The following is a 27,449-nucleotide window of genomic DNA, read 5'->3' as shown; positions in this document are numbered from 1 at the left end:
AGTAGGATACCTGGGTTTGGGAAGAAACTTGGTGTAATCTACCCCTCCCTTTTGGGCCCACATTCCTGAGCCCTTTGGTGGCATGAATGATGGAAATTAATTGCAGTTAATAATTAATCCCTAAAGAACAAGTAGAGGCCCAGGCTTAGGTGGGGCCCAGACACCTGCAGGAGGGACACCTCCTTAACTTCCCTCTCTGTAGAACTGGGCACCATCCCCATCAAAGCCTCCAGACATAGGGAAGGGGTGGGGCACAGGATTGAGGAAAGGGGACCACCTTCTATTTTCCCCAACAGCCCAGTGAATGGCCCTCTTCTGGGTCCTCAAAGCCATACTGGGAGAACTAGAAAATCCAGTTACCCAGCTTCCCTCTCCCATTTCTCCCCCAAACACTTATGCTAAGGATTGAGTGGAGTATAGAAAGGCAGGCCTGGTAAGGAGAAGCCAGCTGAGGCTTCAGACATCTCTTCTGTCCATCAGAGAAGCAAGAAGTGAGGTGGCCACAATGGGGGCCAGGCTGCCCTTCTTCCTCTTCCTGACACTCCTGAGCAGCTCACAGGGAACAGGTGAGGGCTGGAGGGCTTGATGCCTGGGTGCTCATAGCAGGAAGAGGCCAAAGAGGGGAGTAAGAGAGGCATCCAGTCCTGAGCTTCCAGAGGTCTGGGGCTGAACCCCTGCATCGAGTGGGTCCTGAAGGGCATTGTCAGGGAAGAGCAACTTGGGGTGGGGGAGGCAGGGGTGCCCACATCTCTGAAGGAATATAGCCCTAATAATTGGGACACTAAGCTGTATTTTTTGATCCCTAGGGCCAAGAATGATTTTGCAGCTGAAGCTGAAGGACTCCCTTCTAGCAAATTTCTCCTATGATTCCAGCTTCCTGGAATTGCTCGAAAAGGTAGTTCTTTGGGAGGGGAAAGGTGAGGCTGTGTGAACTTTGAGTGTGTTTCTGAGTCAGTGTGGGCCTCTCTGCTGGGGTCTGGCCATCTCCAAGGGGTGAGTGAGAGCCATCTTACACCCTTCCCTCTAACCCTTTCTCTTCCCCAGCTCTGCTTCCTCCTCCACCTCCCACCTGGGACCAATGTCACCCTCCATCAAGCAGGATCCCCACACCGTGCCATCTGCAAAGTCTGAGAACAGTCAAAACCTTGTGTCCTCCCTTGGCCCAGGCATTTGACCACCAAGGTACAGGAAAGATGCCCTAAACCCTGCCGAGTGGCAGTAAATATGATGAATTCAATGACTTGCCTTTGTGGGTTTGTGAACAGAGGGCTGGCAGGAAAATGGAATTGGACACCAAACTCTCTGACTCTCCCCCTTATTAAGCAGAGGGGTTCCGGGATGGACACCCTCTCTCTCAACACCAGTGTGAAAGGCCTAGAAAGAATCTGGGAAGTTAACTGTTTGAGGACCCACGCACCACACTTATATATGCATGTGCGTGAACACACACTTCAAGCTGAGATCTTCAGAATACCTAGGAATAAAGGCAAGAAATGTACTGAATTCCTACTTTGTTCCAGACTTGATGCTTTCCCATTTCAATGCTTGCAGTGATCTTGAATGTAGAATAAGTGTCACTGTCCAATTTTACAGATGAACACTGAGGCTTACAGAGGGTAAATCACTCACTTTAGGTCCATTAGCAGTGGACACCAGACAAATGCCTTGACTTAAGCAAGATTTTCATTTCTTCCTTCTTTGCTTGGGAGGCAGCTCCAGCGATAGATGAGAGGTTCCACCTGTGAGAGGATATCCGGCCAGCCAGGTGTGAGTGGTGGGGAGGGTGGGTGCTAGCAGAGCTTGTGCTGGCTGTGAGGACATACAGTTCCACAGGCCCACGCTTGAGTCCTGGGTAAATTTCTTATCTCTCAGAGCCTCCATTTCTTCACCTGCAAAGTGGGAATGATAGTACCTGATGCTTGGACTGTTGTGAGCATTACATGGAGAAGCTACGTAGGGTACATGGGCAGGTAAGTGAGCATGAGTAGTAGGGATTGTTAAAATTCAACCATGGTCCTGACATAGAAGTCCTAGTCCCCTCAAGGGTCCAAGGTCTTCCTTCTGATTTTCTTGAGGCAGGCACTCCTCTGTCTCCTCACCCAAGATGATCTTGACTTCTTACCAGCTTTCTCAAAATGCAATCATGCAGCTCAAACTTGACCATTTGGGGGTATTGATGTGACTGTTTCCTGTTCTCCACAGTCCTCTCCCCTACCTACCATACTCCCCACCTACCCAGTATCACCACCATGGGAAATTAGAGGCTGACTTCCTTGGAGGGAGGAGAAGGCAACGGCTCCAAATAGAGCATCCCTGAAGATGAGGGGGGAATTGCAAGTGGGAAATGAAACGAAAAACTTCCAAAACAAAATTCCTCTATTTTCCTTTACAACTATCCTGGGATCAGCAACCTGGAAGAGAGGTAGCTGGGAGCTAAAAAGGGCCCCAGTGTTCCATGACTTGTTCTTTGCCTGCACTAGGTGCAGGTGACACTCATGGGTCAGGTGTGTAGGCCCTACCCAAGTTGGGGAACTGGATGTCTGGATTTCCAAGGAGCAAACAGCTAACTGCCTCTCAACCTGATTCCTACATCTCAGGGCCTGGGATCACCAGGCTGTGATTTCCAGATTCTTTCCTCAAAAAAACTCTCTTCCAAGACTCGACAGAGCAGTACAGGGAAAAGAATGCTTTGGGATTGAACACACCTAATTGCCGTTCTTCTCTTTTTGGGTAATCACATAAATTCTAGCTGAGCACATGGCTCACTTACATTTAGCTTAGCACACAGCTCATCATATTTCCCAGCCTGTCAGCTAGGAATGGCAACAGCTACAAGGAGAAAGGCAGTATACAACTTCCTGATGACATCTCTGAAAGGAGAGGCACTTTTATTTGAGGGAAGAAAACAAAGTCCTTCCAGTAGCCTACAGGTCGTAGACCAGTGCTTTCCAATAAACTTTCCATGATGGAAATGTTTTAGAACGTACACTGACCAATATGGTAGCCACTAGCCACATGTGGCTATCAAACACTTGAAATGTAGCTAGTGTGACTATGGAACGGAATGTTTAGTTGTACTTAATTTTGAATTCGTTAAATGGCAACCATTTTGGACAGCACAGCCCTAGATGATCTGCCTTGAGCTTTCCTGACTCCCTACCCCACAATGGACTTTATCTCCTACTCTTCCCCCCAACACTGGCCTCCTTGCTGCTCTTTGAGCACTCAGGATATGCTCCCATCTTAGTTTTGCTCTGGCTCTTCCCTCTACCTGGAACACTCTTCTCCCAGGCATCCACTTGGATAATTCCTGCACCTCCTACAAGTCCTTGCTTAAATCTCACTTTCATAGTGAGTTCTACCCTGACCCCCTATTTAATACTACAATCTGTCCCTTTCCACATTGCCTTATTCTACCCTTTTTTCCCCATAGTGTTTATGACTCTCAGACATAGTGTATAGTTTACTTTATTTACATGTGTTCTTTTTGACTCTCCTTGCTAGAATTAAAGTAAACAAAGACCTTTGTTTCAGTCATTGATGAATCCAAGGGTCCAGAATAGTTCCCAGCATATAGAAATATTTGAACTGGGGGAAGACAGAAAGGAAGCTGCCCAAACCCTCCTCTCCCTCCTCTCTCTGGGTAGGATGGGGGTGGGGGTAGGGTGGAGCAGATCTTAGACCTAGAGTTGGAAACAGTGTATCAGAATGGCAGGAAATAAGATTAAATGGGGTGTGGGCCTCCTTTATTACAGAACTCTGAACTGCCTCTGCTCAGCAAAAGAAATGTCCACCTTGCCTAACCCACCATTATATTTGATGCTTGGTTAGAGCAGCCAAAATGAACCTGCACCTATGTACTGGGTTGAATCCCAGTTGATACTTTGGACAAGTTACTTTTATTCTCCGAGCACATTTCTTCATTTCCAAAATGGAGCCAACACCCACCTCCTAAGGTTCTCAGGAGGATTAAATGCACCACGGAAGCTACAGACCATGATGGGCCTACCATAAGTAATAGCCTCAGAGCTGCTAGACAGAATATAACTTGGGCATGTAAGAGGCAGGTCCCTGAATTCCACGGAGATGACACAAGGTGTTTAGGGTGGATCAGTGGGTGTCTGCATCTGTGGGGATGTACATCTGTCGGAGGTTGGTCAAGATGTCCCTGGCAGTCTGGTATCAGGTACACAGAACAGGGGCAGCATTCAAGCCCCAGCGTGCCTTGCAGCCCCTCGGGCCCAGAGGAAATACCTGCTCCTCTTAGCACACCCCACCCCAGGATAAAGCCAAGGAGCGGGGTACCTTCCATTTGGTGAGGAGAAATGGCCTGCAGGAGCCAGGACACTGTTAGTAATTCCAAGAAGTAGGTGGAACCCAAGTCACAGTACCCAGGCCTTACCAGGAAGCTCCTCTTTCTTCCAATAAGGCAGACACCGCCAGCATGGACACTCCCACTGCAGCCCAGAGCCCCAGGCTTAGCCCCAGGGTAAGAGGCAGCCCCCCTCTTTTCCTAGACCAAAGCCTCAGGGAACAATTGAAAGGCAAGAAAGTCACCACTAGGAGAAAGAGGAATAAAAAGACCAAGTTTATCTCATTCCTAAACTTCCAGGTAGGACTGCATAAGAGGGAGGCTGGGCAGGAATGTGAGCATCTTGAGGACACCCAGTGACACTGACCAAACCAATCGGTTTCCTTATTTACGAAATATGGGAAGTGAGCCACAAGGTCTCAGAATCTCCATCATGCTTGACAGCTGCTAGATTCTGTCTGTCCTCAAAGGCAGATCAGGAAGAGAAGAAAACCACCATATAGTGAGCTGGAGCTCAGAGCTCTCTGGGGTTAGGACATGGATCCATCAGCTGCCGGAGGTGAGAGGCCGCCTTGTCCAGCTTCGACAATTCCAACTCGAGGGAAGAAAGCTAGCCGAGAAGAGAAGCAGGTGAGGATCCAGATATAAGGCCCATCCCCTCCAGCCCACATTCCCACAGGGAATCAGGCTTCCTCCAGCCTCACCCTCTGCTGCCTTTTAGTCTCCGTCTCCCGCTCTGATGGGGTCCAGGCCATGAGGCCATCAAGCTGCTTTTGCAACTTGTGTCTTCGGGCAGCTAGCAGAGATAGATGGGTCTGGGGGTCCACAAGCCCCTGTGGAAGAACAGAGAAGGCTCAGCCTTCTTTGTACCATCTGCGGCCTGTCCAGTACCTGTCTCCACCCCATTCTCAGGAGCCCTTCTCACTTTTACAGAACCCACCATTTGCCCTCCTCCCAACATCCTTTCAATCCCTCCCTTCCCCCTCCAATCTCCTCTAGGCACCTGCAGCTCCATGTACACCTGAATGGTATCACTGAGTGGAGCCTGGGCCCAGCCAGAGGGAGCCAGTACACCTGGGGGTAAGAAGCCCACAGCCCCACAGTGGCCCAGGGTGCCTAGAGGTTCCAGAAAGGCCTCGAAGAGGCCTTGCTCTTCAGGCTCTGAGCTCTGCAACAGCACTGAGGAGGAAAGGGAAACCGTCAGTGTCAAAGCATGAGATCCTGCTTCCTTTCCCATCCTGCACCTCCTAACTCTGGGCTCTGCCCTCCAGGCTCTCCCCACTCCTCCACCAACCCCTTCTTTCTGCAGGGACTCAGGAGCCCAGGACCCATCTCACCTCGGGGCCGGGCCTTTGTGAGCTGGTACATGGCTCGGAGAGCCCTCAGTGCCTGCACGGCCTCTTGGACCCGGGAGAAGCGCTGTTCCAGCTCAGGCTGGTGCCAGTGTTCCTGGAGATGAAGACCCAGAGCTGATAAGCAGGCCCCTGGGAGACTTGATATCAGCTCTCCTGGCTCTACTCTCCACCTGACCACCCTGATCTGCTAAGGGCAACATACTCTCTCCTCTCCACCACACACAAAATTCACCACCTCAAGGAACAGAACCCAGCAAAACCTGGGGTACCATCTAAGGACGTCTTAGTTGATGTTTGTGTTGATGTCTGTTAATTGTTCTGGTCAAATATACCAAACAACCAAAAGTAAGTTGGAATTTAAACCGTATCATTCAAAACTCACAAAACCAAATAAGCATAAAGAAATTTAAATAATTAAACTTTAAAATTATTTTTTGGGTGAGTCTGTAGTATTTTTCCTTCTGAAATTATTAAAGCTTAAAACTGCAGCAATTTGGGGACCATCTATTAATTCTCATCTAGTTCTCATCACAACCATGCTATTAACTATTACTACCCCTGGTTTAAAGATGGAGAACTGAGGCATGGTCAGTCTAGGGACAAAGTCCTGCTCTTGTCTATGGGGCTAATACTGCCCCCAACACAGACCTGTGAGAACAACCCATCCTCCTAAAGACTCTACACTAAAGTACAAATCACGATTGTTGAGGACCCTACAGCAGCAAACCCTTTGAGAAGACTGCTCCCCAGCCCTTCACCAGTGGTCCCATACCCAGACATCAGGGATGCGTACTCACCAAGCTGCAGGCAGTGGGGTAGGGGGCAACAGAGATGCTAGGGGCAGAGGAGCCTCCAGGCCTGGGGGGCAGCCTCTGCCAGAGCTCTTCAGCCAGGAAGGGCATCAGTGGGGCGAGGAGGCGGAGACCGATGTCAGCACAGGAGAACAGGACCTGAAGGGGGCCTTGGGGACAGGGCGAGTGCAACAGCACCGGCTTCACAGCCTCCTGGGGAGGGAGCCAGAGGGTCAGGGAACAGGCCCAGGCCATTATCTGTGTCCTTTCTCTACACACTCACTGCCCTGACAGTGAAGAATGCTGTGGGTGAACATGGGCAGGAGCACAGGGCATCTTGGACCCCGTCGGCTGTCCCAGAACACACTCTGGAGCAACTGAGATGTAGAAATCTAGGGCAGGGATTCTCAGGAGTGTGGGGAGGTATATAAAATTGTCAGTGTGGTTTGCACAGTTTCAGAAGAAAAGCACTGAGTTCTCGGCCTATCAAAAAGAGGCAGAGCCCTTTGCCAGGGAATTGGATCTCAAGGTGAAGAGGAAGCAGGTAACAGGAGTGGAATGCCACGCCATGACCCCAGTCTACTCACCAAGTAGACATCACAGAGGTTATGGAGCCAGAAGTGGTGCAGGGCATGGGTGACAAGTGAGAGCTCTTGGGCAAGGAAGCCTCGCCCACACTCCCGGGCAGTATGGGCAAGACGGCTCAGGATCCACGCATCCATGGGCGATGAAGGGGAAAGCTGCGGGCAGCAAAGGGCTTCAGGATGGGACGACTCAACTCCCCTGTGTCCTTTCACTCCAAATGCCATCTTCAGCCCCCAAAGACCTGATGATTCTGCCTCCCAAGCCTCTCTCTTACCTCTTCTGCAGGCTGGGGCACAAATTTCTCCCCTAAGGCATTGAGGATAAAGCGCAGGGCATTCCAGATTTTGTTGCAGAAATGCCGGGAACTCAGGACTTCGGAGACAGACAGGTGCAAGTCGCCCCCTAGAGGAATAGGAAGAGGGGGAGTGTACATGTGGGTGGCAGCAGCACAGGGAATCCTTGACCCTGCCCCACCCTCTACAAGGGTGCCTACAGCCCCGACCCCTCCCTTGCCCAGGCTTACCTAAGGCCCCATGGGAGCACAAGGTGAATCTTAGGGCATCTGTCCCACACTCAGGGATCCCATGAGGGAAGTCCTTTCTCTACAACCAGAGGGAGAAGAGGAGTGGCAGATGCCTACGCAGCTGCAGGACCAGAAACCTGGGCTGTAAAGAAAACCAGAGGCCTCGAGCTAGAGGCTGAGATGAAGTGGACGTTGGTGACTCACCTGTGCTGCAGCCGCGATCGCCAGCTCTGTAGAGTCCAAGTTCCCATCCCTCAGCTTTTCCTGCAGCACCTGAGATGGGTAATTCACTGGCCTTGGTCAAAGACCCTGCTGCTACAAGGGCCCCACCCACTCTCCCTCCCAGCCGGGTCCTCTCCACAGGCTCCGTTCTTCTCTCCCACAAACCCATCTCTTGCCAAATTTCATCCTGACCTGCAGCTCCACCCCACTGATGATGTCTCGCGGGTCCAACACATTCCCTAGGGACTTGCTCATTTTCCGGCCCTGCCTGTCCCGAACCATGGAATGAAGAAGCACCTGGGAACATGGAGGGAGTCAGCAGAGGGGCTAGGGGAGCCTTTCCTCGGAAGTGCCCAGGGAATCTCTGGCCTCCATGCAACAGGGGTTAGGGTAGGAAGAGAATCAGGAAAAAGGAATTGGGACCACAGAAAATACTTCATTAGGGACTAGAACAGAGAACAAGATTTAGCGAAGCCTGGGGAGTCCATGAGAGGGGCTCAGCACTGAAGTGCTGTTACCTTGCTGAAGGGGAGCTGCCCTGTGAGCTGGGTCCCCAACATGACCATGCGGCCCACCCAGAAGAACAGAAGGTCACTACCAGTTTCCAGAAGTGACAGGGGGTAGAAACGAGTGAGGTCTGGGGTCTAGGAGGAAAAAGATAAGCAGTGAGAGGCCCAAGCTCTGTTCTTGCAGCTCTCCTTGAGGCTCTCTGGAAGGCCAAGGGTCTACTTCATCATCCCCACCTTTACTCTCCTCCCCTCACCTCGCCTCACCTCTTGGGGCCAGCCCAGGGCAGCAAAGGGGAAAAGAGCTGAAGAGAACCATGTGTCCAGGACATCAGGGTCTGGGAAACAGAACAGGGAATGGGGGACAACTGGAACCTCCAGCCCACAACTGTGTACCTTTCCAGCCCAACCCCACCCACAGAGACCATGGCACTCTGCCCCATTCCCAACTTTCCTAACCCCACCTCCTCCACCTCAGTATCTGCCCCCTCAAAGGCCCAGACGCTCTCCCCTGCCCTCCACAACACAGACACTCACCCCTCTGCAGGGTCAGCTCTGCCGCTGGTCTCCCTGTCAGCTCTGAAGCTATTTTTCTGGCCTCGGCCTCTGTCCTCCCAACCACCCAACAGTCCTCCCTGTCACCCTACAGAAAAAGTAAGGGGTGGGGGAGAACAAGGAAGTTCTGCCAGTGTGAAACATCACCGACTTTCGTGTCCTCCCATGTGGTCTAGGGATGGCCGACCCCCTCCAGCAGTGAGATGAAGAAGTGCCCGCTCAGGCGCTCAGATCCTGCAGTGGGTTACATGACTAAGACCATGAAGCTCTAGAAAGGCAGGGGGTTGGGACAGGTGCTCAAAGTCTCTGATGCTTGCGCTATGGCTATTTCTCTTTCCGCTGTGCCCAGCCCTCCCCGTCCCCTTCCTCCTACCAACCTTCGTTTGCTCTTCTACAACCAGGTAGGCGGGAATCTGATGGCCCCACCACAGCTGCCGGGAGATACACCAGTCTCTGCCAAGAGGACCTCAGTGATTTCTCAGCATAACCAGGGCATCGCCCCACCCCACCTCCATAGAGCCCCTTACCCTTACCCAATGTGGGAAAACCAGTGCTGCCAGTTTTTCTGGTGGAAGGAGGGACTGAGCTCCAGAGCTCCTGACTCCACAGCCTGGAGAAAAAGGCCCTTAGATAGTGCTTCCGTTCCTACACCAGCACCCCTCCTGAGATGAGACAAGTATCCTCTGAGGTGGTGCTATTACTCATAAAAGACCTCCAGAGGCTCCTGAGAAGATTTGGGGTTTGACTGGAATGTGCGCCAGCCCTTTCTGGGCCTCCCCACAGCTCTCCTCTCAAATGCCAGGGCCAGAGGTCTGTGGGGCAGGAGTGCCCCAGCTTCTGTTTTTTCATTCCAATTTTCAGGGAATTCCCATTCCTTCCTTACCCTGCAGACTTACCTGGGCAGCTCGATCCCCCATCTCCCGGCAGCGGACAAACCACTGGCTCTTCAGTAGGTATTCTACCACGTCCCCAGAACGGCTGAGAAAGAGGCAGGGTGAGTCTGCTGCTCCTCAGGCCCTGTGCCTTTCCCCACTGGGACATAGTACCCTACTACATGCCAGACCCTCAGACCTGAGAATACAGCAGCAAATAAAACTGACACAGGGGAGGAGCACCTGGGTGGCTCAGTCAATTGAGCATCTGACTTGGGCTCAGGTCATGATCTCATGGTCAGTGAGTTAGAGCCCCGTGTCAGGCTCTGTGCTAACAGCTCAGAGCCTGTTTCAGATTCTGTGTCTCTCTGTCTCCCCCTGTCCCTCCCCGACTCATTCTCTCTCTCTCTCTCTCTCTCTCTCAAAAATAAATAAACATAAAAAAATTTAAAAAAAAAAAAACTGATACAGGGGCACCTGGGTGGCTCAGTCGGTTAAGCATCCAACTTCGGCTCAGGTCATGATATCATCATGTTAAGTTCGAGCCTCACATCAGGCTCTGTGCTGACAGCTTAGAGCCTGGAGCCTGCTTCAGATTCTGTGTCTCCCTCTCTCTCTGCCCCTCCTCACTCACACTTTCTCTCTCTCTCTCTCTCTCTCTCTCTCTCTCTCTCAAAAAAATAAATAAACCAAAAACATGTAAAAAAAAAAAAAAAAACTGACACAGAGCTTCTGTTCCCTTGCAAGCGGAGTCCATCCTATTGCACTATTAGCTTCATCCACTCCCTTCCCAGAAAAGTCCTAAGTAAAAGGGTTAAAATGGGGTTACCTGCAAATAGGAAGCACCATAGGGTGGTTCTGAAGGCCCCGGAACACGCCCCGCTCCCTCAGTGCAGACATAATCTTTTCCCGGGCCACAAATCGATGAAGACCCTGGGGAAAAATGGCAACAGTAAAGGTTAAAGGCCACTAAGTGTGTGTGAGAGGAAGGATTGAGGAAAGTGTGAGAGGGAGGACTGAGGAAAGGCAGAGGGTGCTCCAAAGGATGGGGTAACACTGAGGCCAGTACCACCTGTAGCCAATCCCCACAGAGGGAAGTCATGGTCCCATCCTCTGCAATGACACTCAGAGGGCTCAAGCCATGTCGGGCTCCCAGCTCAGCATCAGCAAGACTATGTGCTGGAGTCACCTTCACCGCCCCTGGGGGTACAGAACCACCATGAACACTGACCCCTGACCTTTTCCAGAGATTTCGTTGTCGCCCACACCCCCATCTCTCTTTTCTCTTCTCTGTCCATGCCTCCTTTTCGTCCCACTCCCCACTGAGACTACCTCAGAAAAGGCTTTCCCTCCCTTCCTTTCTTCCTCTTCCTGATGCTTCCCCACTCCTCCAGAATCCCCAGCCTGCTCTCCCTCCCATGGCCTCCACCCACCTGTGCCCATGTGTGGCTGAACAGCAGAGTCTGTGACGAGGGGGAGAAGCTGCCCAGTCAAGGGGTGACGAAGCTGTCGCCCATGCAGATGCTGAAAGGAAGAGAGCGAGATCAAGGCCAGGCACATGTGTGAGGTGCAAAGGTCTGGGCTGAATGTAAAAAACTCTGGGAATAAGAGGGTGAAAACCAGAAGGTAAAGAGCTAAAGCAGTGGTCACTAAACTTTTTCTCATGGGGCCAGAGTTTATTGTAGGCTTTGCAGGCCACAAGGCAAATTTGGTCTCTGCAATTTACTCTGCTTTGCCAATGCAGCGCAGTTAGGTAATAATACTCAGTTGCAGATAATACATAAAACATGCAAGTGAGGATATACAAAAACAGGCAGTAGGATGGGTTTGGCCCACAGGCAATAATTTGTCAACTGCTAAGCTAGAGACTAAGTAGGACATCAAGAAAAGAAAGGCACAGAGTCAGAGACACTGGAGAGTGGAAACGAGACAAGTCTTAGGAAAAGGAAATCAAAGGAAAGGAGTTAACATCAAACAGGAAGGAAAGAGAAAGCTATGTGTAGGAAAGTCAGCTGGCAGAAAGCACAATGTGTATTACTGTGTATCGGGAGTCATCAGGATGAACAGCCACAGCCACATCTCCAGGCAATGTCTCTGGCCTTGTGGTTCCTACTATGATCTCTGTGTCTGAAGACAAAATTCAAGCACTTAATGCTGGTCATTGCCCTGGCCCCTCACTCCTGTAACTAAAGCTAGGAGAACCAGAAAAGGGAGGGGACAGGAAGCACTCATGATTGAACAGACCCCCAGGTTTAACTACAGGAAATTAGGAGCCTGGGGTTTCCATGTAAGCTTATGACCAGAAGCCCAGGAGGATATCTGGTGCTAAGGAATTTCTCCATAACTTGCATGGAACAAACAGGTAGAGCATTAAGAAAAGCAACTAGAATCCTTACTTGGTGCTAGAGAATACTGGGGGTTCTCAGTGCCCTAATCACTCGTTGAGAAACTTCCTCTGTCTATTCCAGCTAATCTTTCTTCTCTTTCTCTGAGAAAGAGAAGGGGTAACAGCCTCCTGTAGAATTAGGTCAAGCTTCCAAAGGGCAGTGCCCATGTGCACTTTTCTTACATGGCCCAGAAGACCCAGAATAAATGCCTACAAGAACACCAACACTACCAAGGTTCCCTATGCACCTCCCACCAGGCCATGTAGGAAACAGGCTGGTGGGCTCCCTCCCACCAACCCCACATGTGCTCAAGAAAGCAGTTATGATAAGCAGACAACCTCTCTGAGGACTACCCTTACCAGGTTCTCCATCCACAGGGAAGGCCACAGAAACAAGGAGGCCAAAAGACACAGGGATGGGGCAGCCAGGCAGACGAAGTTCCGTGCGGCCAGGCAGGGGCCGGCTCTCCACCTGGAAGAGTCACAGCAGCAGGGCTGGAAAGCAGCCTCTCCTCCACTCACCAGCCTGCCCTGCGGCCCAACTAAAGACATTCAGAGGATTCAGGAGCCACCTCCTCCTCCCCTAATTCAGTCATAGTTCAAAAATATTCACCGAGCACTTACACCACACTGGGTATTGTGCTGAACACCCTCCATGAATTCTCATTTAATTCTCACAACACCCCCTTGACACAGGCATTTCCATCATCCCTAGGAGCTCTCACAGACCTGCTTCTCCTCCTCTGCCTCACCTCGATATCCGAGATGGCTGATCTTAAAGCACAGGACCAGTTGACAAGCTGCTGGTTCCGATACAACAACCCTGCCTCATAGAGTCGCACAAAAGCTTCAGTCACGGCCACTGAGGAGCCCTAGGGGATGATCTCAGTGTCCGTATCTAACAGCCCATTCTCAGCCCATCACCCCACTCAGAGACCCAGGCATTCCCACCCTGCTACCCCCAACACACACAACATCCCACCTGCCTGCACATATCTCTAGACACCTCCTCAACACCCACAGGAATCAAGGCATGGAGCACTCACAGCATCCATAGTGAAACACTCTCGGTCCCAGTCCAAGGAGGCCCCCAGAGCTTGGAGCTGCTCACAGATCTCTCCACCTTTCCTGTGCCCAGAGAGATTTTTGTCAGCAAACTTGTCCTGAGCACCAACTATGTACAGGCCCAGTGACACTCCCAGCAATGTATGGCATTGATTTAGTCTCTAGAAGCTAATGGAGACACGCACACAAGCTCAGTATGGGTCTTCTATGGCATTAAAAGAAGTATAAAGTTCCGGGGTGCCTGACTGGCTCAGCTGGTAAAGCATGTGACCCTTGATCTCAAGGTCATGAGTTCAAGACCCATGTTGGGTACAGAATAGGAAGGAAAGAAGGGAGGGAGGGAGGGAAATAAAGTTCTGCAGTAACAGAGGAGGGGGCAGCCAATTTGGGAAAAACCCAAAGAAGCTTTACAGAGAAAATGGTTTGTGATAACAGACACCTATAAGAATGAGGGTAATTTCAAGTAGATGGAAGGTAGGGATAGGTAAGTAAAAGAGACGAGGAAATCTAGGCTAGAAAAAATGGGGTAAGTGCAGAAACAATATACATATATACCCACACACACAAATTCATGCATTTTCAAGTATGTAATACACACACACTCACAACACTTAGAGACCCCACTGAATGCTAAAGGAATCCAGGGCTTCCCTCTCTGAGGGAATTTAGGGCTGGATGCAAAGAGCCCATCAGGTTAGGAAGAGTGACTGAGAAGCAAGGACCCAAACCCTCCATGTGCGGGGAGGTGGGGGGGGCAAACTCCACCCACCGTACTCACTCCTCCTTCCACTTCCACACCTCCCTAAGGAAGTCTTCCCGGCTCAGCTCATGTCTCCTCACTCCTTGCTCCTTCCAAAGTTGCTTCTCCACCACAGCCTACGGTAAGAAAAGGAGGCAAATGAACAGAGAATCAGGTCATTTTAAAAGGAGAACAACTCTCCTTCACCCAAGAAAAGGGAAAAGTGGCAAAATTCATACTTGTGTAGCAATTCCCGCATGATCTGAGCCTGGGACCCACAGCACCTGATCCCCACACATCCGGTGCCTGCAAAACAAATACCCTCACGGGAACCCCCGAGCCTCCATATTTACTCTCACTCCCTGCACACTAGCACACTTCCTCCTTCCCCTCCAAGACCATAAGCAGCCCCATTCCCCTCTCACCAGCGCACCAGGGCATCCTGTATGGCCACTGTCAGTGCATGTCCAATATGTAGGGAGCCAGTGACATTGGGAGGTGGGATACACATGGAAAACGTCTCTCCTGTGGCCTGGGGCAGCTTGGTCTAGAAAACAGAAAAGTCAAAGGGCAAAAGACGACTGGATGTTACCTGGGGGAACAGCACCCTCTGGTGCCTCTGAGGCAGGAAGAACTGCAGGAAAAATAGTCCAGCAAATTACAGGAAAGGGGAAAACCTGCCAAGAAAACGCTTTGGACACCAGGAGCAGAAGACAAGTTCTCTGTTTTATTAAGCAGGTTCTGCAATATGGCTAGCTGTAAGCTCCAGACTAACACTCAGCTGTGCCCAAGTTCAATGGCCATTCTGTGCTGGGGACCATTTAGTACCCCTCTCTTCCAGGTACTAACCTGATATTCTGGTTTGAAGAAGCCCTCTCGCACCCACCAAGAGTACCAGGCAGCCTCAACATATCGAGGGCTGTATGCAGGAGGCAGGACCCGGGAGACATCTGCAGCAGCAGAGGAGAGCTCCACTAACTCCTGAACTTTGTTCCCAGGCTGCATTTCAGCAGACCAAATGGGCAACAAAAATGTGGGAGAAAAGACCTTCAAGTTCCCTAGTTACCTTTCTTTTCACCGCGTTCTGTGGGAATTTCATACACCACCACCTCCTTAGGAGTCCAGGACTTACTGGATTCTGCAGGTGACTGGAGAGAATGACCAAAAGTGGGGATGCAGGGATACAATTTCCAGTATACCCCAGGCATCTGGAATCCAACCAGTCTCTCCTCCAGCCCCCTCCGAAGTTTTCTCAAAAAACCAAGAACAAGCTATCTGACCCCTAACCTTGCTCTTCCGGGCTACCCCAGCCTCCAGCGCCACCTGCTTTTCTCGCTGGCGCTTCTTCTTGGCTTCATGGTTTCTCCGGGAGAGGGAGGATCCATGGGGCTTTGACTGGGTAGAGAGGGGATACGACCTGGGGAAGACCTGTGACGGCCTCAGCCCCCAGAGTGGTGATCGAAAAGAACCCAGAGGCATATGAGGCATCAGGAGCGCTTGGAAAGGGCCAAGATCTGTTCCAGACAGACAGAACACATTAGGAGGATACGTGGGTGGGTGGGCGTGGGGTGTCACACCGTCTTCCTTATTCCCTGCCTTTTACTAGCACTGGCCTGCTTTCTATCTCCTACCCCCCCCCCCCCCACACGACGCTTCCCCCGTTAGGACTAGAGTGCATGGTGTCGGAGTTTGTTGCCCTCAACCTGTGTATACGCGACGGTGAATAACCGCACGGGGCGGGGAAAGGACTCAAGGATTCTGGGAGATTGTCCACATCAGGGTGCCCGAGAGCCTGCAGAGAGTCTCATCATTGCCATCTCGGCCTGCCCAAACACCGCCCCCACTGCCCCCGGCCCTGCTCTGCCCGGCTTTCCTGCCCGTCGCAGCGCGTGGATCTCTACAGCGCTGAGCCACCCACCCCGACCAAACCGCTCTAGCGCGCGCTCACCCGGCGAGCCGCCGCTATCCCAGGGTGCCCCGCAGCCGCCGCAGCACGGAAGGATGAGGGAAACCAGCGAATCCGACCCCGGAATGCGACCCGCGAGCCGCGCGGTGCAGGGAGGCGGGGCCACGCCCGGCGCATGCGCTGTAGCCTATTCGGGCCCATTCGCTTTCCGGCGGTCAGGTGGGCTGCCAGCGCTGTAAGGTGCAGGTCCTCCGAGGAAAAACGAAAAGCCACGCGGGGAGGCGCCCAGGGGGCACCGTGGCTCACTTCCACAACTTTATTAAACAATAAGAGTCCGGCGTGTAAATAAAAAAACACCTGAGTTCTAAGGCTGCGTCCGCTTCCACGCAGCCGCCCCACCCCGCCCGGGTCTGAGCCCGCACTCTCAGGAGCTGTGCTTCTGCCGCTTCCAGAAGCGCTTGACGTCGCTGTGCCCGGCCGGGGTCACCACCATCAGCCTCTTGGCCGAGTTCTCGAACACCAGAACGCCCAGCTCCCGAGCGTGGGCCAGCAGCAGCTCAAAGTCCACTTGCGACAAGAACTGATTATACAGTACACCTGGAGTCCGCAGGAAAGGGGCGGTGGGAGAAAGAAAAGGCAAGAACTGAGACCCCTGCGTGGCAGCCTCGGGTCATTGGCCTGGGCTTGCCACCCACCACAATCTGAAAACTAATTCTCTATGCTTGTCTGTTTCAGGGCTCATCCTAACACTAGCGTGATCCAGCCATATTCAGTAAGGCAATGTAACACAGTAAAGAAACCCAACTAATGCTCACCAAATCAGAGAAATTAATGTGAATTATCCCTCCCAGTTCCCTCTTCTACTGAATCCAAATTGCACAGATTTGAGACAATTTACTTACTACTACAGGCTCATCCCCAAAATAAAAGTGTTTTGCCAGCTTTTCTCTACCAGCCCATGCAGTAAAACAAAAAAATAAAATGCATGAATAGCTTTTTCAGTTCATCAAGACTAAATTGTCTTTCCTCTGGCCAATGACCAAGAACCAACCACCAGAAGCCACTCACCCTCAGTGAACCGGAGTCTGTCCCTTTCTAGCTCCCACAGCCGAATCTGGTCCGTGATGGTGGGCGGCAGCACAGGTGTCTGTAGAAGCAAGAAATGGCTATAAGATTCAGGAATACTGCCCCAGGCAACCCCAGCTGTCTACTCCCCGGACTTGGATACCCCTTTCTCTTTTCCATCACTTCATCACCAGGTGCCAGGGGCTGTCAGCCTCCAGCAGCTTGATACCTGTTTGAGCATCACTGGGTGGGCCCTTGTCCTTAGGAAATGGATGATCTAAGAAAACAGACAAGAATGGGATCAGGAGCTCAAGTAAGAGGGCAGGAAAGCTACCTAAGCTGTCATCTGATGTCAGTAAAATATCACCTTACTATTTAAAATTTTTTTTTTTAACATTTATTTATTTTTGAGACAGAGAGAGATAGAGCATGAACAGGGGAGGGGCAGAGAGAGAGGGAGACACAGAATCCAAAACAGGCTCCAGGCTCTGAGCTGTCAGCACAGAGCCCGACGCGGGGCTCGAACTCACGGACTGCGAGATCATGACCTGAGCTGAAGTCAGCCGCTTAACCGACTGAGCCACCCAGGCGCCCCACTATTTAAAAATCCATAGCCATGCCTGTCTTTAACCCATCCCTGTTCAGATGTTGTCCCAAGTTGCTGTTCCTATTGGTTATGTCTGCTAAATGTGCTCTAGCACATTTGCCCTTTCCATAGTCTTGTTTTGTTTTTTTCTTTAAAATAGCAGCAACTATTAACTTTTGAGCACTTACTGCATGGCAGGCTCTGAGCTAAATGCTTTACTGCTATTCTCTCATTGAATCCTCCCAAAAACCCCGTGAGGTGAGAACTGTCATTATTTCCATTTTCCAGATGAGGAAACTGAGGCTCAGAGAAGTGAAGCAACCAAGCTGTTTATGCAGATAGGAAGTGGTTAGTAGTGAAGACACAAATCTATACCTCCTCCCCCATGTTTTTGCCCATGGAGGGTCTGCCTTTTCCCACAGTTAAAGCCTTGACTTCTCTTCGTGTGCATGGTCTATACTCAAACACAAAGAACTCACCACCATCTACTGTAACAGAGCCAATGTTAGCCTCTGTAAGATGAGTACCTTGTACCCCATAGCCAAAGTGCAGTCTATCTTCCCACCCCCACCTTCCCCAAGTGGGGGTACCTGCTGGGCTGTGATGCCACTGGCGATGGCCTGCTGCACGCTCTCCCGGGTCACCTGTGCCACGACCATGTTGGGGAAGCGATAAAGCATCTCTGAGAAGAGAGCAATCAGGGCGATCTGCAGCTCCGACTCTGACCCAGGGATAGGAAGAGAAGATAAGGAGACTATCCCCATACCCAGACTCCCTCATTACCTTCAAGCGTGAGGAGGAATGTCAGAGAACTCTAAACTGCCAGGTAAATATAAACGTAAATTGGCACTCTCTCCCCACTCCCATCCCCAACCTGCTGTCCTTGGGGCCCTCTATCTGGCCTCACCTGTGTAAGCATACAGTCGGTAATTAGTTTCCACAACAATGAAGCCTGGCTGATGGGCAGTACCCCCAGCTCCAGAAACACCTGACGAGAGATTAATGGCCAGTCGTGTGGGGTAGTACCGCCGAGATTTCCTCTGGAAAAGACAGAAGGGAAAGGCAGGGGGCCCTCGCTCAGGTGTCACTAACCAACATCTTCCTATCTGAGACAGACCCCTTCCAGGGCACAAAGCCTCAACTCACAACTTGTCTCCTCCAAGGGACCCAAGTATTCAGTCCTGGCAACTACTTCCTGCTACTGTCCCCTGAGACCCACTCTTTTTTTTGTTTGTTTTTTGTTTTGTTGTTGTTTTGGTATAGTTGACATACAATGTAACATTAGTTTCAGGTACATAACATAGTGATTCAACAACTCTACACTTACCCTATACTCACTACAAGTGTAGCTAATACCTGAGACCCCACTCCTTTTTAAAGGCCAAGGCAACATACCATCCTGCCTCTTCCCTAGAAGCCGTGTATCTGGGTGTTCATACCTTCCTCTGGAAAACAAGCCCAAACTCACGCAGATGTTGCAGGAAATTCAACAAAGAATCACTCATACCTTCCACAGAGTAATCCTGGGAAAGAGAGGTGCTCGGTTGGAATCCAAAATACATCCTATTCTCCCCCTCTCAACCCTATACACTCATTCCCTCTTTTCCCATCTGTGCTTTGTTCATTCTTATCTTTCACACTTTTGTCCATAACCTGACTTCCCCTTCTCATCTCTCCACCCATCAGCTTGCCCACACAAGCCCCCAGCTCCATCCCCCTGTTTACCTTGCCCAAAGTAGAGAAGCTGAGCTGGAAGAGGAAGGAGAGAATCTCCACCAGGTCCATGCCCCGACTCTAGGGAGGAATGGACAGAAACAAAGTAGGAGGGATGGAAGGGAGAGAATGAGGGAAGAGAACATCAGGAAATAGTCTGCAGGGGTAGTCTCTTCATGGGTCTTGAGAAGAGCAGAGCATGCCTGGCCTCCTCACCTGGGCTGTCTGCAAATACTGCAACATAAAGTACCAGAGCTGGGCAGGGGTGTCCAGCAACAGGAATTGGAAGCCGGCCGACGTAATGCAGGGTGGCTCTCCAGGTTCAGTGCTAGAGACATAGACAAAGACAAGGGTAGAGGGATGCAGAGAAAAGCCACCATCCCCACTTGTCCTCCCATGTTTTTTCTTGATTTCTCTCTGGCTATTCTCCACTCAGCTCTCCGTTTTCAGTTAACGACCTGTAATCCTAACCCACCCTGGACACTCAGTTTAGCAGGGATCTGATGTACCACTGGTTTCCTTACCTCTTCATGAGCCCAGCCTGGCTAAGAAGCTGAGCCAAGTCCTGGCTGACGGCTGCACTGGGGGAGCCCACCATGAAGTGTAGGACCACCTGAGAAACAGAAGTGAACAGAGAGAACAATGCTCTATGGGCCAGTGGAAGTATGAGCACAAGCCGAGACAGAGTCCCAAGTCCTCACCTCCCATCGCTCCTCGGCGTACTTGTCAAGTGAGGGAACATCCCGGGCGTGCTTGTCTGGACCCAGTTGACTTGTGTCATCAGACCAGGCCTTACCCCTATGCCAGGATGGGCAAAGAGTAAAGAACCCTGCCAGTGTTTCCTGCCTGTTCCCCTGCCCTATTCCCCCCCTCATCTCCATGGGCTATGAGTAGAAGACATTTCTTTCCTATAGCATGCAGCTACATCTAGTCCAACTTATTCCTAAACGAGCTCCCAAAGGTGGAGCCCACTAAGTCCCAGAGAGGGCCCTCAGGGGCACCCCCTCCAGCAGTTTAATTAGCAGTTTAATTACTAGTTCCCCTCTCCTAGCTTAGGAAGATGGAAGTGACATACCCACCCAGAAGGGCAATGCGGAGGTTCTGGCGGAAGATGGGGTTAAGGATGAGGCCCTGGAGACCACCAGGGAGCAGCTGGGTGTGCCAGATACGGAGGCCACTCAGCAGCCCTGTACTTTCCTCTTGAGCTCTGAAACAGAAGCAAAGAGGTAAGGGGGTGTCTAGAGAACAAAAAGAAGGAGGCCCACAAAGGCTCCTATTTCTGCCTTTTCTGAACTGGTAATCCCTTGGAACACTATTTCAGAGTGAAATCAGTGTCTTCTTAAGGCAAATTTCTTACTGCAATACCTACCAGAACCTTGTTGTAGACATCACATCTTTCCAAGGGGGAAAATACAGTATGCAGAGTTTCCCAAACTTATTTAAATACAAGCTTTGGGATATATCCATTAATATTTCCTGGAAGTGTCCCAAGGAACACTTGGAATATCTAGCTGTTGAGAAATGTGTATCTGGCTGAGCATGCAGCAGAGACTCACTTGCTGAATTCCTTCTTCACCCACAGGGCTACAGCAGCTTGTGGCAAAGGCTGCTCCAGGAAGAGCATCCGCATCACCCAGTTCTTAGCCAAAGAGGGGAGCTCCCTGGAAGGGGGTAGAGATAAAATGTTATTATCAAAAACTGCCTCATCTGCATCTCTGCCCTCAACAGCCTCTTAAACATCTCATCCCACTCCCCACACCTTTACCAGTCTTGCTGCCCCCATTAACTCCATCTGTTTTGGCCTGACACACTTTAATCTCCAAGCCCCCCAGAGCTAAGCTTCAACCCATAACTTATTCCAGTGTGCTGGCCCCATTACATTTCCTCAACGTGGTCCCTGCCATGAAGGGGATCCTTACCTAAACACAGCCAGACAGGTGGCAGGGTGCCCATACAATCGGTCCAATATGCCAGGGCTCAAGCCCCCTAGGAATTCCTGCAGGTTCCTGCATTGTAGGTGGACTCGGTTCAGTCCGCCCCTTGAGGGGGTGCTCTCCATCACCTGAGAGATGCAAAGTCAGAAATGCACCCCCCCAGTCCATGTCAGTGTCATCCCTCACCTCACCTCCCAATTCCAGATCCACTGGCCCCCACAATAACCCATTCTTTCTGTGATTTCCTTTTCTATGTCATTCATCTCTCCTTTCTCCCAAACCTAACCAACCTCCTCTCCTCTCCTGCCTCCTCACCCCACTTCTGGCCTTAACTCCAGTTTTCTCTCAATTTCCAAACAAATGAACTGTTAATTGTCCCATATTGGCAAAATCATTTTTTTTTATTTCAATATCTTGTCTCATCTTTACCTAAGCAGTGACAAGGAAACTTGTTTGAGCCCAATCCTCTCTCCCTTCCACCTCTTCTGGTCAGATCAGCTTATGAGCTCCAAATCTGTCAATCCTTCCCATCTTATTTCTCGGCCCCACAGGTCCTGCCGGGCACAGCAATGAACTACCTTTCTCCTCCTTGTCTCCCAAATCTACGCCCACCTTTCCTCTTTCCCCTCCAAGACTATACCCCATTCACCCGATCCATACGTCCGATCTCCTAACTTCTCTCCTACTTTCCTCCTACTCCTCGCCTCTCACTCAACTCTCTTATACCTCCCCACCCCCCCCCCTCGGCCCCCCTACCACTCTGTGTCGATTCCCCCGCCCTCGTGCACCCTGAGTCTCAAGTCGTCGCTTAACCGGAGCTAATGTCTGGCGTTGGCTCCCTGGAATAGGAGAATGTACGATGGAAAACGAGAGAAAAAGATGGGGAGAGGGACAAAGAACTAGACAGGAGTCCAGAGTGTAGGACTCAGAAGAGAAGGAAAGGAGGGGAAGGAGTGGAAAAGTAGGAAAGATAAGAACAGGCACTGCACTCACTCGCCCGCCGCGGGGCTTTCTGGGAATTGGAGTCTTTTCTGGACTCACCCCAGGGTGAGCGGAAGCGCGTCTGACTACAACTCCCAAAAGGCACCGCGGGGAAGCCAAGAGGAGGGAGGCTGGCCTTTAATTGAGAGAGTCCGAGACACCCGAGGCAGCGCCACTTAGTTCCGCGTCGCTTTCCGCTCACGCAGCTAACGGCGAGTCTAACCGACCTAGGCGGGAGGCGGGACCCAGGGAGGAGAAGGGCCGCTAGGGCTTGCTGTCAGAGGCAAGCGTCTCCTAAAGTGAGACGCTTAGTTCAGAGACACACGAAACTGAGCTCCTTGAGCTCTTTGCTTCTCGTAAAATTGAAATACAGCACTCTCTAGAGCGTTTTCGCAAGTTAGGAGTACCACTCAATGCGTCTTACTCGGCTTGTAAGTACTCAATAAATCTTAATTGCCACGTCCACCATGCTCCCACCAACCCGTTTCGTTAAAAGATCTTAATACAGTTGTTTTAGGAAACCAATTGTTGGGTCTGATTTGATTTATGAAGCTGCTGCAGGAAAAGGGAAGGGAACGTCTTAAGCCAAAGCCAGAGCTACAAGTACCCCCAAGTTCCAATAAAGCAAGTTTTATTATTTCCACATTACAGACTAGAAGACCGAAACTCAATGGGATTAAGAAATTTGCCCACAGGGGCGCCTGGGTGGCTGGGTCGGTAGAGCGTCCAACAGCGGCTCAGGTCACGATCTCCGGGTTTGTGAGTCCCAGTCCTGGGCCTCGCCCTCTGTCAGGGCGGAGCCTGCTGCGGGTCTTCTGCAGCTGCACGCCCTCCCCCGCCCCGCCCTTGCTCCCGTCCCCCTCCCCCTCACGCTCTCTCTCAAAAATAAATAAACATTAAAAAAAGAGGAAATTTGCCAATCATTCATCTAGAAAATCCTGAAGCTAGGATTTGAAGTACCTGTGAGGGACCGTGAACCAAAATGGCAAGAACTGTGTAAGACTTGGTTATGCTTTGTAGCTCACCCGGTGCTTGTTTTGTTGTTCCATCCTTTAGCAATTGGTGTACAAAGTCCACAAAGAATGACACAAAGCTGACAAAGCTTTTTTAAGGCTAACGTTAAGTACAGTAAGAGACAAATTAGTCTGGGAAGAAATATTTGACAAAATAGACAATACAAAGAACTTTTACAAAGCAAGAAGAAAAAGAACAGAATAGAAATATTGTAGAAAGATGTAACAGGCAATAAACAGAAGAAATACAAATTGTTTATAATCAAATGAAAAAGCTTTCTTCACCAGTAATTAAGGTAAAGTAAATTAAAGAAACAATACAATATCTGATTAGCAAATATATATATATACATGTGTATATAATGCATATGTATATACATATAAAATACATATGTATATATACATATATAAAATATATATTAATGTATATATAATGTATATATATGTGTGTGTGTGTGTGTATATATATATATATATATATATATATATATATATATAAACCTCAATGTTGTCACCACAGAAAAACATACAGTAGTCTATACTTTTGTTGAAAGTTGACATAGTCACACCTTTTGGGGGGCAATTTGGCAGTATGTACCAATTATTTTAATGTGGCTGCCATTTGACCTACCAATTCCACCTTTAGAAATGTATCATGGAAATTCTCCCACATGGATACAGAGATTTACATGCAAAGATGTTTATTGAAGTTGTTATTGTATTATGAAAACAATGGAAACAGCCTGAATGTCCATTATGGGGGGTTAGTTAGATAAAATGTGGGTCATTCCAACAATGTAAAATACTGGGCAACACTTAGGATACTGTATGCAGAGTGACTGAGCTATGTACAACCTATCATGAGGAGAAGAAAAGCAGATTACAAAATGCCATGTATAGTTCAATGCCATCTTTGTAAGAAGCTTCTGTGTTTATGTAAAACTGCAATAGGTCATATGCTTCATTTTGACAAGAGCAAGCAAGGGGAAGCTAGGAAGATCGGGTCACAGTTTCCTGCAGTGTAGCAAAAACTCTTTAAGGCCACCCTGTCCAGAACAGGAGCTACTAGCCACCTGTGGCTATTTAAATTTAAATTAACTAAAATAAAATTTTAATTTTTTTTAATGTTTATTTATTTTAAGAGAGAGAAAGAGGACAGGAGCAGGGGAGGGGCGGAGAGAGAGGGAGACACAGAATCCAAACCAGGCTCCAGGCTCTGTGCTGTCAGCACAGAGCTGGATTTGGGGCTTGAATTCACAAACCACGAGGTCATGACATAAGCCAAAGTTGGACACTTAACCAACTGAGCCACCCAGGTGCCCCATAACTAAAAATTTTATATTAAGTTCCTCAGTCACATTCGCTCCATTTCAAGCACTCAATAAATAGCCACATGTAGCTATTCGCTACCTATTGGATGATGCATCTAGAGACCATGTATGTCTATGATCACAGATTCTCTTGGTGAGCCCTGCTTGAAGGGATGCAGTGAATAGGGGCTAGTTGTCTGATGTCAAGAAATGAGCACAGGCTGAGTTTCTGGAGCTGGTCTTTAGGAAAATAATCAGCCTGGGCTCCTAGGAACTTTCCTTTTTAGGATTATCCAGAGTGTGGTGGAGAGTTCACAACCTCCTCCCCTCAGGCAGCATCCTGGAGAGAGAACACAGAGCCAGGGGCCCACTGGCTGCTTCTTACCAGTTTTGTAGCTTCCTGGCTGTGCTGCCTTTGGCAAGTTGCTTAGAACAGAGACGTTTTCTTTTCTGTGAAATGGCAATAATTTTAACTATTTCATATGTTGTATTAAAAAAGATATAATATGTAATAAGGATGGTCCTGACACATAGTAGGTGCTCAGAAAATATTATGGTTATTATTTTCTTTTAAAAAAAATCACACCTGTAGTAAGTACGACAAAGAAGTCGTGTGTTCTGAGAGCATCAAGAGGATTTGATCTGGTTGGTCGTCAGGGAAGGACAAGCAGGACTTAACAAGGCAAAGACAGCAGGGAACTATGTTCCAGGCAGGGGAACAAGATTCTACAAAGGCCATGGCAGGAGGGACTATGGCCACTTACAAGAACTGAAAGTAGGCCAGTGATACATAAAAGACAGGGTGGGGAAGGATGCTGAAGGAAGGAGAGGGCAAACTTGGTCAGAAGATTTTATTTACTCTAGGGTCAACAGGAGCCATTGAAGGATTTGAAATAAAGTAGTGGGGGTCAGATTTATGTCTGACTGCAGGGCTGAAAAATCAGAGAACAAGAACAAACCCTGGGAGACCACTGCAGTGGTCCCAACAAGATGGAGGTAGTGTGTGCCAGGATGGAGATGGAGATAGAAATGATAAATTTGAGGGAAATCTGGAAAGATCAACAGAGCTTCATGATAGACTGCACTTGGGAGGTGAGGGTAGAGGAAAAGGGTGTCAAGGATGCTCCCCAGGTTTTTGGCTTGTGCAGCTGAGTGGATGATGCTGCCATTCACTGAGTCAGGAAACCATGAAGGAGCAGCTTTGAACACACCAAGACAAGTTCAAATGAACACTAGGTGGTTGCATAGGCCTAGAGCTATGGAGTTCTCGGCTCATTGCTATGGCTTCCATTGTTCACCATGCTGGGTTGTGGCCTCTAAACTCCTGACCCATCAATGCATGTCTTAAAACATGGGTCACAGTGTTCGGACCTTCATAGGTTTCAGCAGAATCTGTGACCTGGATCCCAAGGGGCTATTAATTCAACATAAGATTTAACTATCTTTATTGGTATCTTCATTACCCATTTGGCTCATTTTGTGAATATCATCAACCAAGACTCCAGGGTCTTTATTTCACAGGAACTTCCATCAAGATAGGTCTGCCTTGTCCAATACTTGCAAGTGATTTTTTTTTCCCCAACCAATTTAAACTCTGTTAAATACTCTCTCGGTGGTTGTGGCTCATCCTTCCAAACCTCTGAGATAATTTAGGCTCTTGATTCTAGCTCCCATCCAAAGAGCTCACACCTATTAGGTCATCTGTACATTTGATCAGCCTAATCCAAGGATTCTCCCCCTGGGACTTCCAGACCCTGGAAGGGAGTCCTAGAATTGCCCCCCCCCCCCAAAAATTACACCTCTGTTTTTATTAATCTCTAACTGAAATTTGGCACTCCCTCCAAGAATGAATATGAACAAAACCCTCAGTAGTATTAGTAGGACCTGGGTCTTGTCACTAAGACACCACATCTATTTTCATATCCCACTACCTTTATAGAAATCTCCCAGTGTCAAGTATTTCTTATGCTTATTACTATTTGGAGACATTAAGAGTTACTACACCTGCTGCTAGATCTTGTTATTAAATATATTTAAAATTTTTTTTAATGTTTATTTATTTTTGAGAGAGACAGAGACAGAATGCGAGTGGGTTAGGGGCAGAGAGAGGGAAACACAGAACCGGAAGCAGGCTTCAGGCTCTGAGCTGTCAGCACAGAGCCCGACATGGGGCTCAAACTCATGAGCTGTGAGATCATGACCTGAGCCGAAGTCGGATGCTCAACCAACTGAGCCACCCAGGCGCCCCTATTAAATATATTTAAAAGAAATATGTAGGTTACTGTGTTTTTTTAAACAGTTAAATGTTTTTTAAACATTTTAGTAAACTCAATTGATCTCTGTGATATATATGTGATATATACACATTTATGTGTGTGTAGTTTTTTTTAATGTTTATTTATTATTGACAGAGAGACAGAGCATGAGTGGGGGAGGGGCAGAGAGAGAGATTGAGACACAGAATCTGAAACAGGCTCCAGGCTTCGAGCTGTCAGCACAGAGCCCGACGCAGGGCTCGAACTCACAGACAGAAAGATCATGACCTGAGCTGAAGTCGGACGCTCAACCGACTGAGCCACCCAGGCGCCCTATAATGTTTAAGTTTATTTATTTATTTTGAGAGAGACAGAGACAGCATGAATAGGGGAGGGGCAGAGAGAGAGAGACAGAGAATCCCAAGCAGGCTCTGCACTGTCAGCACAGAGCCTGACATGGAGCTTGAACTCAGGAAACCGTGAGGTCATGACCTGAGCCAAAACCAAGACTTGGACACTTAACAGAGACTGAGCCACCCAGGGGTCCCTGTGTAATGGGTTTTAAAATAATTCTCAGGAGGAATCAGTAGACCTCTTGACACTGCCAAAGGGTTCCATGGGTTAAGGTTAAGACCCCTGGCCTAATTCACCCCCCTCCAAGCCTCCTGCAGAGCTCCCAATGGAGCTGACAAGGTTCATACATTCACGTAGGACCTGAGGTCCCAGAGGCAAGAACCTGGCTTATAGAGAGACAACAGAACACTGTGTTGGGCAA

At 49.5% G+C, this 27,449-nt stretch overlaps 3 protein-coding genes across 10 annotated transcripts; 1 reads left to right on the top strand and 2 right to left on the bottom strand.

The window, feature by feature from the left end:
• The first annotated feature begins 387 nt into the window (after positions 1–387).
• On the top strand, positions 388–1,131 carry SFTA2 (surfactant associated 2). Its single transcript, XM_042940361.1, has 3 exons — positions 388–566; positions 807–895; positions 1,045–1,131. Exons 1-3 carry the CDS (start codon positions 506–508, stop codon positions 1,129–1,131), a joined length of 237 nt encoding a protein of 78 aa, XP_042796295.1. The 5' UTR covers positions 388–505.
• Positions 1,132–4,566: 3,435 nt separating this feature from the next.
• On the bottom strand, positions 4,567–15,947 carry VARS2 (valyl-tRNA synthetase 2, mitochondrial). 6 transcript variants are annotated; one of them, XM_042938171.1, is made up of 30 exons: positions 15,860–15,947; positions 15,199–15,425; positions 14,978–15,059; positions 14,761–14,861; positions 14,337–14,458; positions 14,151–14,217; positions 13,951–14,048; positions 13,154–13,235; positions 12,860–12,979; positions 12,468–12,579; positions 11,760–11,848; positions 11,155–11,245; positions 10,794–10,921; positions 10,551–10,654; positions 9,746–9,827; positions 9,383–9,459; positions 9,227–9,302; positions 8,832–8,937; positions 8,562–8,632; positions 8,307–8,432; positions 7,981–8,085; positions 7,771–7,839; positions 7,567–7,645; positions 7,318–7,445; positions 7,046–7,198; positions 6,465–6,671; positions 5,650–5,761; positions 5,316–5,491; positions 5,017–5,145; positions 4,567–4,922 (listed from the first exon to the last, which is right to left on the bottom strand). In XM_042938171.1, the coding sequence occupies exons 2-30, from the start codon at positions 15,397–15,399 to the stop codon at positions 4,827–4,829; spliced, it is 3,189 nt and encodes a 1,062-aa protein (XP_042794105.1). In that variant the 5' UTR covers positions 15,400–15,425; positions 15,860–15,947; the 3' UTR covers positions 4,567–4,826. The 6 variants fall into 6 exon arrangements, 5 of the variants coding, with proteins under 5 accessions (XP_042794105.1, XP_042794102.1, XP_042794103.1 ...); XM_042938168.1 differs by lacking the exon at positions 15,860–15,947 and adding an exon at positions 15,615–15,835; XM_042938169.1 differs by lacking the exons at positions 8,307–8,432; positions 15,860–15,947 and having other exon boundaries at positions 15,199–15,836.
• A 98-nt stretch (positions 15,948–16,045) lies between these two features.
• On the bottom strand, positions 16,046–22,114 carry GTF2H4 (general transcription factor IIH subunit 4). Of its 3 annotated transcripts, none has more exons than XM_042938173.1 (14): positions 21,872–22,114; positions 21,101–21,243; positions 20,738–20,842; positions 20,257–20,388; positions 19,883–19,979; positions 19,706–19,794; positions 19,398–19,509; positions 19,194–19,262; positions 18,908–18,991; positions 18,376–18,508; positions 18,059–18,189; positions 17,112–17,159; positions 16,886–16,964; positions 16,046–16,414 (listed from the first exon to the last, which is right to left on the bottom strand). In XM_042938173.1, exons 2-14 carry the CDS (start codon positions 21,238–21,240, stop codon positions 16,242–16,244), a joined length of 1,392 nt encoding a protein of 463 aa, XP_042794107.1. In that variant the 5' UTR covers positions 21,241–21,243; positions 21,872–22,114; the 3' UTR covers positions 16,046–16,241. The 3 variants fall into 3 exon arrangements, with proteins under 3 accessions (XP_042794107.1, XP_042794108.1, XP_042794109.1); XM_042938174.1 differs by having other exon boundaries at positions 21,875–22,114; XM_042938175.1 differs by lacking the exon at positions 21,872–22,114 and adding an exon at positions 21,545–21,840.
• Positions 22,115–27,449: the final 5,335 nt, after the last annotated feature.

Source organism: Panthera leo, chromosome B2, assembly GCF_018350215.1.
Source record: "Panthera leo isolate Ple1 chromosome B2, P.leo_Ple1_pat1.1, whole genome shotgun sequence".
In the NCBI taxonomy this organism is placed as follows: Eukaryota; Metazoa; Chordata; class Mammalia; order Carnivora; family Felidae; genus Panthera; species Panthera leo.
Note: the sequence above shows the minus strand (reverse complement) of the source record. Positions and strands in the feature narration are given on the sequence as shown.